We start from the raw sequence: 13,824 nt of genomic DNA, 5'->3' as shown, positions 1-13,824 counted from the left end.
TCCAAATATGCAGGTGTCGGGTCGGGATTGAACCAACGACCTCCTGTATACCAGGCGAGGGCGATAACAACTCGCTACCATGGCGCGAACGCATGGGCCTATCCCTGTGCTGATGCGTCTGGTTGAATTGCTTTGATCCAGCCATCCTTAACCAGGTGAGAGACCATTCTTGAGCGATGCTTTGTTGTTAGCAAGGTGATGCTTGCCTGGCTCGGCGGAGCGGTGGCACAGTGGTTCCCGCATTGCACTGTGAACTCAATCGCTTGAGTTAGATTCCCAGCCGCTGCTAGCAACAGTGACGAGTGATATCTGACCTAGTCCTTAGGTGCTTCCTTCAGATTGCACTGGTGAGCGTGGTGCAATATGGTATAACAATCGCCCATACTCTTCATCCAGAAGTGGATTGATTAAATCGTTGCATAATATTAGAATACCCATCGACCCGGCTGGTACGGTGGCTTGAAGTTGGAAGGATGCGAGTTCAGTTCCTGGTGAGGGGAAAACTTAGACATTCGTTATCCTGGGGTTGATAAAATATATACTTTTCTAGATTTAAAGCTTCCGTGACTGCTAGGATCCATACTCTTTGGTTCTATTGGGTAAAGTCACATAGGTAAAAAATAAAATAACAAAAATCACGACGTTTCGGCCACAACACAAGCGGCCTTCATCAGGTGAAGGGACGAGACTGTCTGGAGGACAGCGCTGGAGTGAATTCCTTTGTCAAGGGGTGCCTCTGCGGATGTGTATACTTTAACTTAGCTATTTCAATGAGCCATTTCAATGCTAAATTATATGCTAATTCCTTTGTCAAGGCGCTTTGTTTCTTCTCACAGCTTAAAGGTCGTGATCTGAGCGTGGCTTTTTTAACTCCAGCGCTGTCCTCCAAACAGTCTCGTCCCTTCACCTGATGAAGGCCGCTTGTGTTGTGGCCGAAACGTCGTGATTTTTGTTATTTTATTTTTTACCTACGTGACTTTACCCAATAGAACCAAAGAGTATAAAATATATACTATTTTATGAGTAAGGCAAAATTCCTGGTCCCACAGGAATTTCTGCCACTGGATCATGATTGTAATCCGGGGATCGTCTGCATGTCTGGTCTTATTTGTACGGCCCGTGTCAAAGACGTCCTTGTGTCTCTTTTGTTATGGCTCTCTGGTGTTTACCGACCCTATCACTTGTGCCACCTTCTTTCTTGTATGTTTTTTTTAATTCTATTGACACTGCCAGTCTCGTCCTGTCTCATTCATTCCCACCGACTTTGAGTACCGTGCTGTCTGACCTCAACAAAACATTTACCCTGGAGGAAAATACTGATGTAAACGTTGCGCGAATTGAGCGTAAAATCTATTGTCACGCGCACCAAACTACACAGTACGCGCGCCGTGTTTTGTTGGCGTGCGAATCGACGCATCGCGGCGGTGGTTTTGACGCCAGGGGGCGGCGTTGCTCCGTGCACCCTCAGCAGCGTCAGTGACACAGCCCCTCTGCCGGAGCCCCCCAGCACAGCCCGCTTTAAAAACAACATTATTTTTTTAATGATAGTCATAATTCACACACCTTCGGCAATTCACTGCTCGATGAAAGAAACCTCCCCACACTGTGTCGGCCGTGCAGGTTTATCGTACTTCAACCACGCCTGTCATTGCGAATTGGTGATGGGGTGGGGGGTGGGGATGTCCAGAACTAAACTATTTTTTATTTTACCATGGTAAGGTGCCATTGAGCTATATAGTTATTTTTCAGCAGCGACCTGGCGACAAATGATAGCTCAACGAAGTGGCTTATCACGTGGGCATTTATAGCAGCCAAACATTCCAAATGTGCGTTTCTAAATGTGGAGGGAAAAACCGGAGGACCTGGAGAAAAATCCATATAACCACGGGCAGAACATGCAAACTCCAAATATACAGCAGGCGTCAGGGTCGGGATCGAACTCATGACCTCCTGCATACCAGGTACGGAAGATAACATCTCAGATATCACTCGCCACTTTAGGGAAGTGGTGGAGCAGTGCTTAGCACAGCAGTGCTTAGCTCAGTAATAATACCATTTATTCACCTTTTACCCAACGTATATTCACCTATATCAGCAACTTATTGATGGAGCCTGAATTGCAAAAAATTGCACAGTGTAGGCAATGACAAATTATTGGTTGGTGTAAAGTCTTGCTGATATTGTTCACAGGATCACAGGGTATTATCGTTTTCCCCACTGAAACAGTGATGCCAGCGTACAAGGGTGATCTATTGATTGAGATCCAACAAAAGTAAGAGAGAGAATGAATATAGGAAACTATTTTTAAATCAAAGGCTCTACTTGTCTCCCACCAATCTCGGTAAACCTACCAAGTCTCTTTACCATTCTTCTCCGTGCAAAATGGAGCCATTGCTTTGCCGATAATCACTCGCCCGTTGAGAAGACGTTAATCGCGATATGACATATCAGTGTGGTGTCTCTGTACATAGATCACCCTACATATTTACGTACTCTTTTTGGATATTTATTTCAGTGGGAGATTTGGGAGGCAGCTGTGCTACGTGTATTTCCATTATGACAACACCCAAAGTATATTATGTAGGTGTCGCCAGGGCTACCCAGAGCTTCCTGGAGGCCTGGGGCAGTATGCTACTTGGGGCCCCCTTATTCCGCCATTCCCAGGCTCAGTGTGGAACCCTCCTCCTTTACACAAATCCCGGGGTCAAATTGCCCCTTTTGGCCCCCCTTCTGGGCGGTCCTGGGTGTCGCAGCATCGTGATGTGCATTGCAATGCCTGCCTCTGGTTCCCATCACTGCTCGTCAAGTGCGCATCGCCACTGGTCGGCATGCGTGAGTTACACTCCTCGTATTTGCTGTCCATTTGGTATGCTCCGTTGCTAATTCGTCCAACCTGCGTCTCGTCCAACAAATTCCAACGACCGGCTCATGTTTGCCGGTACATTTTGTCCTCTCGTCACGTTTCGTTATCCATAGATTAATGAGCTCGTGTCACTTTAATTAGAGAAACCCAACCCATTCAGAAGGGAGCTTCAAAATGACGCATATTTGCCCCTAATAACCCGTAACAGCGTTAGGCACGAGATGAGTTTATCCTGAGCCCCTACAGAGCAGACGCTGCGATTGAAGTGTGCGATAACGGTGGCACGTCTGCTTATTGTTAAACAAGAGCGGTCGGAGCCGCGATGGTGTCCGGCATCTCGGTTACATAACGCCTCTGCTGCCCCGCCACCTCGGTAACCTGACCTCTGCAGACAAACAGACGCTGAGCAGCGTTGGGCCTGGTCAGAGCCTGCACCGGGGACCACCTGGGGTAGCTCAACTAGCCGTAGGTGTCTCTGGTAGGGATTTTCGTTGCCCTCTTGGCTGTGGCTTGGATAATTAAGCTGTGCACCAGCAGCCTTTCTAGGAATGTTTGTGTGGTGTGGTAGTCATAGACATGTGTACAGACACACATACACGCTCTGCCTAAAAATACATCCACAGACATAGATTCCCCTCCCCCCCCATATAGCCTAATACAGACTGTTGGGGAAAAATGCTTGTTAGCAAGCAGTGATGAAGACCAGAATGGCACACTGGAGTTTGATTTTGCTAGCACCACACCCGGCTGCCTTTGTCTCCCCAGTTGTGATGTTTACAGTGTGCCAGTACTCATTTAAGGCTGAGTTACAGGCATATAGACCGAAATGCACACTTACAAATGCTCATTCAAGGACACATACTGACAAACAAATCCACACACATGCAGAGAGATGTGAACTTAAAGCACATGCTTGAACCAGACCCACAAACACACACATTCACAGATGCAGACACACATGCAGATTCACAGATGTACACTGACGCACTAAGACACACACGTGCCACCCATAGCCAACTGGAATGGACAAGTCATGTAACTCCAAATGCAATACCTTTGAACTAAATTAAGAAAATAACCAAATGTCAAAAGCACAATATTCTTTGGTTCTAGAAGGGCTTTTGAGAACAATTTCCAATTTCCATTTGCTCATTATAATTATGAAATAAAGAGGCAAATGAGAGCATGTTGGAGTGCTTTTGCAAAACTGAACATAGCACTGTGTCCCAAGAGGAATGTTTTCAATCAGGAGTTTCAACTTGTAACGCACCGCATGGTATTTGCTCACTCTCGAAGAATCGGAATCTTTATTTAGACTGGAGGAATCCAATGAGCAATGAAGATATTTTTCACAGGAGATAGAATGACTCGGGAGGCGTGAGGAACCACAGACATTCGGTATTGCAGCAACCAGGCGGTGAGCTGCCGCTACCAACAGTTATCTAAGCTCTGCCATCCCCCATATATTCTGCCGATTTATACACCTCCCGGCAGAGATCTGAAACCTGGTAACATCTTGATCTTTTCGCATCATACATAGCCAACCGTGCTCATCGGATCTTATATGTGGTAATTGACAATGTGAATTGAGCAAATGCTGAAAATTGCACAAAGACGCATGGAGAGGGACAGGAAGAGGAACATGTGGATTAGAGAAGACGCGCAATTAAGAGACACCGTGTTGTCTGTGAAGAAAAGGAAAGGATGTATTGGCAGGACACATCGCTCGAAAGGATGACGGCTGGCAGTGGAGACTAACGGCGGAGTCACAGTTAAAGGAGAGAACACTCCCGAGAGGACGTTGACCTTGAAGTTGGAGCGGTGAAGTCGGCGCAGCAGTCAGATGGATTTTCGCATTGCAAGAGCGTGAGAGATGGCGACAGTTTTAGGACACCATCCATCATGGCAACCAAAATATTTTTTTTCGAAATTCGGTAAAAAAAATAAACTCTTATTTCAAGAGCTGCAATCCATTTGAATACGAAACGGTGGCACTTAATAAATAACGTCACGAAGCAGTCTTAAAGAGCCACACGCGGCTATGGAGCCGCAGGTTGCCGACCCCATGGTCACAATGATGACACCGATCGTGAATTTGAACAATTTCTGATCCCAATTCATGGACTTTCCTCTTTTGTCTCCTCATTACTCCTCGTCCACCTTGTACCTCAGTCGGAATTATTGAGGCTGTTGCGCCATCTGTGCATTAACACCCTCCACCAGGTCTCTCGACTGCTCACTCATTCTCCATCAACCCTTTCCCTTTTTCGTCTTTGGCTCTTCTGTTCCAGCCGATCTGTCTTCCCGTGCCAAAGTCAACCGTCGGCGATCCACTTGATTTTTTTTCCCACGAAAGCCGAGCACAGGAATAAAGAAAAGCCCTAATATAAAATAACAAAAATGTCCTTCGCACGCCGTGCAAAAACAGGTAGTGGGGCCTGAAGTGCGAAGCCCCAGGCCAGGATCAGATCTTGGGTGAAAAAAACACATATTTGCTCTGTAATCCTAGTGCTTCCTTTCGACCACGGCAAATATTTTCTGACCTTCAATTCGCCCGGCGTAGGATTAAAGTGTGTGCACCATCCGAGCGCGACGTCGCGTCGACCGGGGCTCGCGCTGCCGAGCGGTTAGAGGCGGACGGACGTCACGAGCGCCGCTCCGCCGTCCGTGGCGTTAGAGCAACATTCGCGCGTTTGCCACGGTGGCTGGAAGATGTTAAATACCTCGCCAGGTATACATGAGGTTGTGGGTTCGATCCCGATCCTGATGCCCGCTGTATGTTTGGGATTTGCACGTTCTCCCCGTGGTCGCGTGGATTTTCCCCCCGGGTTTTCCAGTTTTTCCCTCTGCATTTAGAAACATGCTTTTCAAGTCTTTGGCTGCTATAGATTTCGTTGAGTTATCATTTGTTGCTTGGTCGCTTCTGAAAAAGAGCTGTAGCTTAAAATAAAATAAAAAGTTTTAGTTTAGTTTACAGAGGAGGACGTCCGTCTCCTCGTTGTGAGAGTGGCATTGGTATTGAGGGGCGATAGAAAGGAGCCTCCGTGCCCAACGTTATAGGAGTGCTAGCATCTTGAGTTATTAGAGGAATGCTCGTGACCATGATGATTCATTGGCTCGTCGATTAAAATATAATTTTCCACTCTTACGACACATGCATGGACTCGTGCTTGTGTGAACTATTTATAGTGACACTTGTTACATTGAAGGTTTGAACAAAGCTACACTAAACGAGAACACTATTAACAGGCCAGTACAAACAAAACAAATTAAATAATATTTGTATCATTCCTTTATCGCGAATGCTTAGGTATCCTGGGATGGACATTTCGGTGGTGTACATTTAACAGTGTGGCCTTCCCCCTTCACGTTCCATGCCAGCCTTAATTGGTGTTCACTAACAACACTTGCCCCAGCAGTCTGGTAAGGCTATGCGGAGGGATCTTTATCTTTTGCGTGCGTGTGTGTGCGGTGTTTGTGGATTCTCAGGCTTACATGGTGTGCACTTGAAACGCCGTTGTCTGTTTCGGCCAATACATCGTAGCATTGGATGCACGTGTGGATGTGGGTGCGCATGCCTCCCGTGCGGGTGTCCATGCGTGCATTTTCATATTTTCTTCACCAAGAAAAGATAAACTAATGTTTCTCCAAAAACAATACGTCCCCCGTTTCAACTGGACACTTTTAATCTTGGTGCCAGATGGCCCGGGAAGGGGCGCGGCCGGGGGGGGGGGCGTTGCAGTAACTGCGTTGAGAGGCATCGTCTCCTGTGTCCGATCTCTCGCGTGAGTTTTGCTCGTTTCCTAGCACAGGTGCTGGAGCACAGTCTACGTTGAAAAGAAACCAAACAATTTTTTTTATTTTATTTTGCCAGATAAAGGCCCACTGAGCTATGTAGCTATTTTTCAGAAGCGACCTGGCTATCACAAACGATAGCTCAAGGAAAGTGGCTTATCATCGTGTGGAAATGTATAGTCGCAGCCAAATACTCTAAACGCGTGTTTCTAAATGCGGAGGGAAAAACTGGAGGACCTGGAGAAAAATCCACACGACCATGGGGAGAGACATATGCAAACTCCAAATACTGTATACGGCAGGCGGCAGGGTTGGGGTCGAACCCACGACCTCCTGTAGTATACCAGGCATGGTAGTTAATATCTCGCCACAGTGGCGCTCGAATGGAGTGAACGCAAGCTAACGAGTGAGTGAGCGTGGCTTGCTCACAAGGCATTTGTCTGGCTTTGTGGCAAGATCCTCTCCCGTCTCATTTGCGTTTCGCCTGCCAGAAATCGACGCGTGTTTTGACACTGGCGTTCGGCAGGAAACAGAGAAAAACTCAATGTTAGAGACGCGCTGGATAATAAAACTGCATATGCGGTCCAAAGCCTCATCGCATGCTGAATCCACGTACGTGTTTTTCCCCTGCTGTAGGGCACTTTTAATGTTGATGTTGGTGAGTTTTAATTGGTTCTTGTAGATCACATCCCATGCACTCTGTTAATTTTTATATTAGAATTCACACTGACATTTAGCTTACGCAATTTTTACAAATGTATGTTTTTTTTATAGGTTTCAGGATCTGTGCTGTACTCATTTTAAAAAGAAGCATCCACGATCTATCTACTGCTGGACAAAAGCCTCTCCAGGCCGACATTGTTTCTCAGTCACGCGACACAACAATCCATCTAGCACCTGCGTATGAGCTGAATTCACTCCATTGCTACAGTTGGCCATCCTCTTTGGAGTATTCATGCCTTTGGCTGTACTATTAGTACACAATGAAAACTATTGCCATTTGAAACCCTTATTGCAGTGTCTTCTGTCATCGCGGGAACGTGTGATGTTTCCACGTCTTGGCGATTGTATTTGTTTGATGACGTTGATGAAAGCACACAGAGCAGGAACATGTTCCAGACTCCATGCAAAACATCGGGGTGATGGAGGGGTTTGGTCCACGCTGCGGAATTTTTGTACAAATTGTGAAACTTCTGTACCACTTTTAGTTGTGGTTGCCACGTTTCTGCGTCCCTTGTCCATCTTCTCAGTGAAATTAACTGGAAAGTTGGAACGTCGGCGCTAGTTTTTTTTATTCCTTAAACTCTGCTCCAGCTACTTCTCGTCACATTGTGTGTAATAAAAAAACACCTCGGAATTTTTGTAATAATTGACGTGTTTAACAGGCAGCGTTTCTGTGGTGAACTTCTGTACAAAAGGCCTGGATTTGCACTTCCAGAGAGCCAACTAGCTAGCGGTTAATGGTAATTAAATGAGCCAATAAATCTACACTCATTCATCACAATCAAAAGCAAGAAATGTACGCGTTCATTTACAAATACTCAACACATTGGATAAGAATTTTCATTTATCCGGCCTTTAAATACCACAGAAACTCAAAAGTGTGTACATCTGTAAATGCAAAGCCTATTTGTCAATCCTCTGCTGGATGAGGGCCTCCTCACACCAGGTAGCCCTCATACCATGCAGGGTTATATGGCCATACTTCACCACGCTGGTCAGTTGCGGGTTGGTGAGGGGTGGAGTGCAAAACAGTCATGGATTTTACCACACTGCCATCTGCTGCCCACAATGTCTACAACAACTACACATGTTTTATGTGTAGCGATTGCCCATCCAAGAATCATCCAGGATCAACCCAGCTTCGCTTCTGAGATTTGATGGGATCAAGTGAGTTGGTTTTTGGGAATTTAGTCATTGGCCATTCTCAAAGTGACTTACACATGTATCCTATTTCACCAAATGCAACCTGTATGACGGTGCTTATATACAGTGGCGTCCCTTGGATAACAATGGAAATTCCACATTACCATGGTGTGGGCCAGGCTGCCTGTGGGAGGACTTTTGAATTGTTGTAACATTCTGTTTGCGGCCGAGCGTGATTGTGCACGATTGTGATCCAGAAGGGTTAGGGTTAGGGGGTCGGAGGCTGGCATCCTGCAGATTTATGATGTTCTCAGATCCGCTGCTGCGAGATGTCGAGAAGTGGCAGGACAGAAAGTAGGTTCGTGAACCCTTCTGTGTGGACCTTTGGGTGGATGTTAATCCTTTTACCCGAGTGTATTTTCCCAGAGTATTCTTCGTTTCTTTCTCACATGTAGAACACCGATGAATGGATGTGGCCAAACGACCCAGTGCAGTACGTATATGCGCTTGAAATCTCGAGGCTGTGTGGTTTTCCCTATAACACAACTACATTATTATTAATCCTTGAGAGAGAGGTATAATAGCCACTTTTTCAATTGTGAGCCAAGTGTGCTTGCCGCAGTACCACCTGGCCGGATTTACAAAAGCGGTAATGTTTTCCAAACACTTATGAATAAAAAAATTCCGGGGAGCCGTTACACGATTAATATTGAATCATCTTTTTGAGTTGGGGTAGTCCGGCCCGGCTTTTCAAGAGGCGTCCAATTCACCGTGGCCCCGAGCTCGCCCGTTCGCTCGCTGCCGCTACGACCGTAATGGTTTTATGAGTGAGACGTCGGGGGCGATCGGGGCTCAGGGGAAGCGGGGTATGAACGTCTGCTTACAAAAAAACAACCCGACCAAGATTCAGGTGGCGATAATGTCCGGGGCAATTTCGCACAGCTGCGGCATCCCGATTCGGCGCCCTTATTGAATGAAAACGCGCTTTATTTTACATCTGTACATTTTTTTAAACGTTCCCGATAAAGTCACATACGGTACGGTTAATGTCCCAACAAATTTGATGGCCGTTTGAAGTTTGAACCCTTGACTTCGGCTCAGTGTGCTCAATATAGTCACTCCTGGCAGCCAAGGGAAACAAGCGTGGCCTCCTTGCAATGTTTCACTCGGGTGTAATCGGATCGCATTTCAGCCACATGGCGTGGGCAGCGCTGGATTCTGTCCTGATGAATCGAATGATACGTTGAACACGTTGGGATCACTCGCGATGTTCGTGGGTCTGTTCTCTTTAAAAAAAAAATATCTCATCATTGTTTACCCAGTGAAGCCTCCTCACTCAAGACTTTTTCAAGAGGGTCCTGCCAAGTTTTTGCAATCGGAGGCGATGTTGCTGCTGAAGTGTAATCCCAGTCGAGTAATTTATTTAGCGTTGGATGACTGGCCAATACAAGTTACATTGTATCGGTTTTTTTAAGAGCTGGAAGGAAACTGGAAAACACTCAGAACAGCAGGAGAACATACGGACTCCACAGAAAGGCACCCGAGTTGGAGATCAAACTCAGGCCCTTCTCGCTGTGACGCAAGAGTGTATCCGCCGCGCCAACATTTTGGTGGGCGAGCGCGCTCGCCGTTTGCGACCACCCCGATTGCCCGTCTTGGCGAAGCGACCTGCTTCGAGCGCGCGCGGACGGGTCCGGACTCTTGCGCTCCGCAGCAGTGTTGGGTCCTAGGAGCCGTCTGAAAAATTCCTTTGAAACAAGATAATGCGCATACCTGCCCCCCCCCCCATTATTAGCGTTATTGACGTGGGAACCCTAAGTGCTCGACGATGTCATTTTTCACCCGTTACGTTCTGGCTAATGAGAGACAGAACCAAGCTCCTTGTCCCTCCTCGGTTTTTCCCCACTGTCCCGCCACGTGTGTCTCATTAGCAATCGCCTCTGTGGACTTTGGCGAATTGATAGCACGACTAAGGACTCGGGCATTTCTGGGATGCCCAATATGCAGTCGGTGTACAGTGCCCTAGCCCCCAAGCAAAGCATAATCCCACGGTCAGGTGGCAGCAATTCTTGCCTCTTGACCAGCCATTCCTGCCAAGCGCTAGAATTATTTTCGTTACAATGCACCGCCACCACCTCGTTTCATAAATGATCCCACTGCTGTCCAAATACCCTCTCGAGATGCTCTGTAGAGCTCCTAGTGGGGGCCCTTCTGCCAGCATTGAGTTGAGCAAGAAATTGCAGGGTTGCACATTTACCTTTTCTCTCAATGCACCTTGGGTTTTAGGAACTCTTATCAGAAGCATGTGAAAGAGCACCTTTGATTAGCACGGTTAACTACGTACGGTGCGAACAAAGTTCAACATACATACATAGAGAGATAAACATATACTCATTGGTTTTTTCGGTAAAGTCACGTATGTAGAAATACAATAAATTTATATTAAAACAAAAAACAATCACGACGTTTCGATCACAACGCAAGCGATCTTCATCAAACATATCCCAAATACCAACCACCTCTTATTTTCAAGATATGTACCTAGACTGTGTCCTGGTCTGTCCAATGCAAGTCTGAAACTTCTTTAAGGACTAACGACATTTTAAACTAATGGTGAAGTGTGCCATTATATAGCACTTTGGTGCTATTTCTGCAACGTAATGCAATGTAAGTACAGGGCAGATACGAGAGCACGCTATGGCGGTCGTCATCAGTCATGGTCAATCCGCTGCTAGATGAAGCCCCCACCCAGCCTCCCCCCCCCCCACCCCAAAACTGCCGCCACATCTGACGATCCTGCGATGCAACGGTCCTTCCCATGGCGGTGCTCTTGGCAAAATGCACCTCCAAAGTTGTGCGAGTAGAATATTAAAATTGTGCAGAGGTTGATGTTTGTAACTTTTGTAAAATCTGTAAATGACGAGAAGAAAAACCACATCATAACACAACAATATTGCATGCTGGAAACAAAAAAAACGTACGTTTTAAACAACACACGAAAACGTGTTAAAAGCGCATGGTGCCTCTCCTGATGGGTTTTGTGCAGGCTTTCCGGTTTTTTCCCACGCACGGAATTGCTTGTGAAGTCCCGGTGTGAGACAGTGCAGCAAGTAAGTTGCTGACAGACTCTGTGCGGAGTTTGGTTGCTCTCCCGGTGAATGCGTGGGTTTGGTGCAGGCGTTTTGGTTTCCTCCCACGCGCAAAATTGCTCGTAAAAAAAAAACTGAAGGCATTTGTCAAGCATCGTACGGCAAAAGGACACTCGCGCAAAAACAAATGGTCTTAAGGCTCTGCGTCAATTTGTCGAATTATATTTTAATAAAAAACATGAAACGCAAGATTTAGCGCCGGTCACTCGACCTCCGACCGGAGTCAGAACTGAGGTGACTGCGAGTGCAGGCGCTGCATTCGCCTCGGACTGCTGAGCTTGGCAGAGGCTCGCACATCCTCATCGTATTTAACTGCGTTCCACAGCACTGTGTACATTAAACATCTGGGAACCATTAGAGACACTGAAACCAAAATGTGCTACATTGTTTAGAGGTGTTTTTTTTTTCACTCTGCACCGAGTTGAATACAATCTATACGTCTTTGCCCATAGTACGGTTGTTGAAATGTGCACGCTCAGCGCGTATACTTGCATTTGTGCCTGCACACATTTGTGTGTATATATTTGTTTTGCATGTGTGTGGGGAGTGGTAGTGTAGCGGTTAGCGTGTTGCTCCATGAACCCGGCAACCCGGATGCGATTCCCTCTCACAGCCAACACCTCTGACGATTATCTGAACCGGTTCTGAACCTCCAACAAGGTCGACTCGCTCTCAAATGAGTACCTGGTGCGGTGTGTAAAAATTTTCATCAACCCCTTCGTGTGTTGTGCCAGCCTTCGTGGGTGCTCGCTAACAGCCCTTGCCCCAACAGTCTGTTAAGGCTATACGGGGGGGGGAGTGTCTTTGCCTTGTTTATGCTGCTGCAATCAGGTTGTTTTAATTCAACGCTGTCCGTGTATACAGTACGCAATGCGGTTCACCTCATCTTTCACCGTGGAATGCAGCCTGTTGTTTTGCGAGTTGGTATTTTTTTTTAATGCTGTGCTGCCCCCATCGGAATGGATGCGGCACCGGATTCCTCTCAAGAAGAATTTGCTAAATATTTGTGTCTCAGCGTCTGCCACTTTAAAAAGGTCCGAAATAGATTTTTATTTTGCATTTCTTGTCAGCGGGGGGGGGGGGGGAGCCCATAAAACAACTGCAGGCTGTGTGACCACCCGGCAAAGGGCTCGACGAGGTATTTTTTTTGTTCCGTCGCTTTTCCTTTCTGCAAAGTAACAAAACTTAAATTCCGCATGACTTACGATCACAATGTATATGATTACAGAGGCCGGGCATGACCCTCTTGGGATGTCACATATGCCGCACTCTAACATCAAGTTTAAGAGTAACTGACGTATTGGATTGTCGCACTGCACTCTTATTTTATTGACCGAAGAGAGTGATGCAAGCCAGAGTGCCTTTTTAACGCGCCGTCTTTGTAACCATAATAATTTTTGCCCTCTTATTTGGTTGTCCGTCAGTTGAGCTGCGCACGGCTCATTTGCAAGCGAAGCCTTATACGGTGTTCCGACATGTTTTCGCTGACACTGGCCAGCAGTAGCCTCCTCGTTTGTTCGGTGACGTTACAGATTCTTCACCTGTTAAGACTGCAGGTTAGCCTTGGTGGCCAGGCGGCTTGGAGGGTCAGAGCGCTGAACTGGCACTGCTGAGGTCCTGGGTCAGACTGCAGGCAACCAGCCGCCCATGTTATAAACTAGGATCTCAAGTGTTACGAGTTTATTGTCACCAGATTCAAACCCAGCCTCTCAGTTCAGTGCCCCTACTCTGAGTCATCACAGCCACGCAGTCACCTTCTGTCATGCAGGTTCTGTATTTAATTTTTTTTTACGTGACATGTGTGCTGTTGTTGCTGCTGCTGCTGCTGCTGCTCAACAGTTGCTACCCCTGGTGGAGTTGGCCATTGTGGACCCAAAGCTGCAGCAGTCGCCAGTCTTCACGCAGCTCTCCGAGCTGCTGGCTCATTGGGGGCGGCGATCAGAGGACCCCGATCTCCCGCCAAATCAGAGGCAGGCTTACTGCGAGCTGCGAGCTGCATTCTGGGAAAGCGTCGGGAGCACGTGTTTGGCACAGGTAAACTCGCGCGCGCACACACGCACGGCGGCGAAGAATCGCGGTGAAACGCACAGCGTTGTTAAGAGATGCACAACCCTCAGAGCTTTGCCCAAAGGAATACGTGACAAAGGCCTT

The 13,824-nt window shown here is 47.1% G+C and overlaps 1 protein-coding gene across 2 annotated transcripts in view; it reads left to right on the top strand.

Moving 5' to 3' along the window:
* Positions 1–13,824, top strand: part of LTN1 (listerin E3 ubiquitin protein ligase 1) — a 178,268-nt gene that overhangs the window by 11,273 nt on the left and 153,171 nt on the right. For both annotated transcript variants that reach the window (XM_032973360.2, XM_032973359.2), the window contains exon 10: positions 13,513–13,707. In XM_032973360.2, coding sequence (XP_032829251.2) covers positions 13,513–13,707 — 195 coding nt within the window. The remainder of the gene's footprint in view (positions 1–13,512; positions 13,708–13,824) is intronic.

Source organism: Petromyzon marinus, chromosome 51 (assembly GCF_048934315.1).
Source record: "Petromyzon marinus isolate PM22_M1 ecotype Great Lakes invasive population chromosome 51, UKy_Petmar_22M1.pri1.0, whole genome shotgun sequence".
Classification (NCBI taxonomy): domain Eukaryota; kingdom Metazoa; phylum Chordata; class Hyperoartia; order Petromyzontiformes; family Petromyzontidae; genus Petromyzon; species Petromyzon marinus.
The sequence above is the reverse complement of the archived record's forward strand: the minus strand, read 5'-3'. Positions and strand labels throughout refer to the sequence as shown.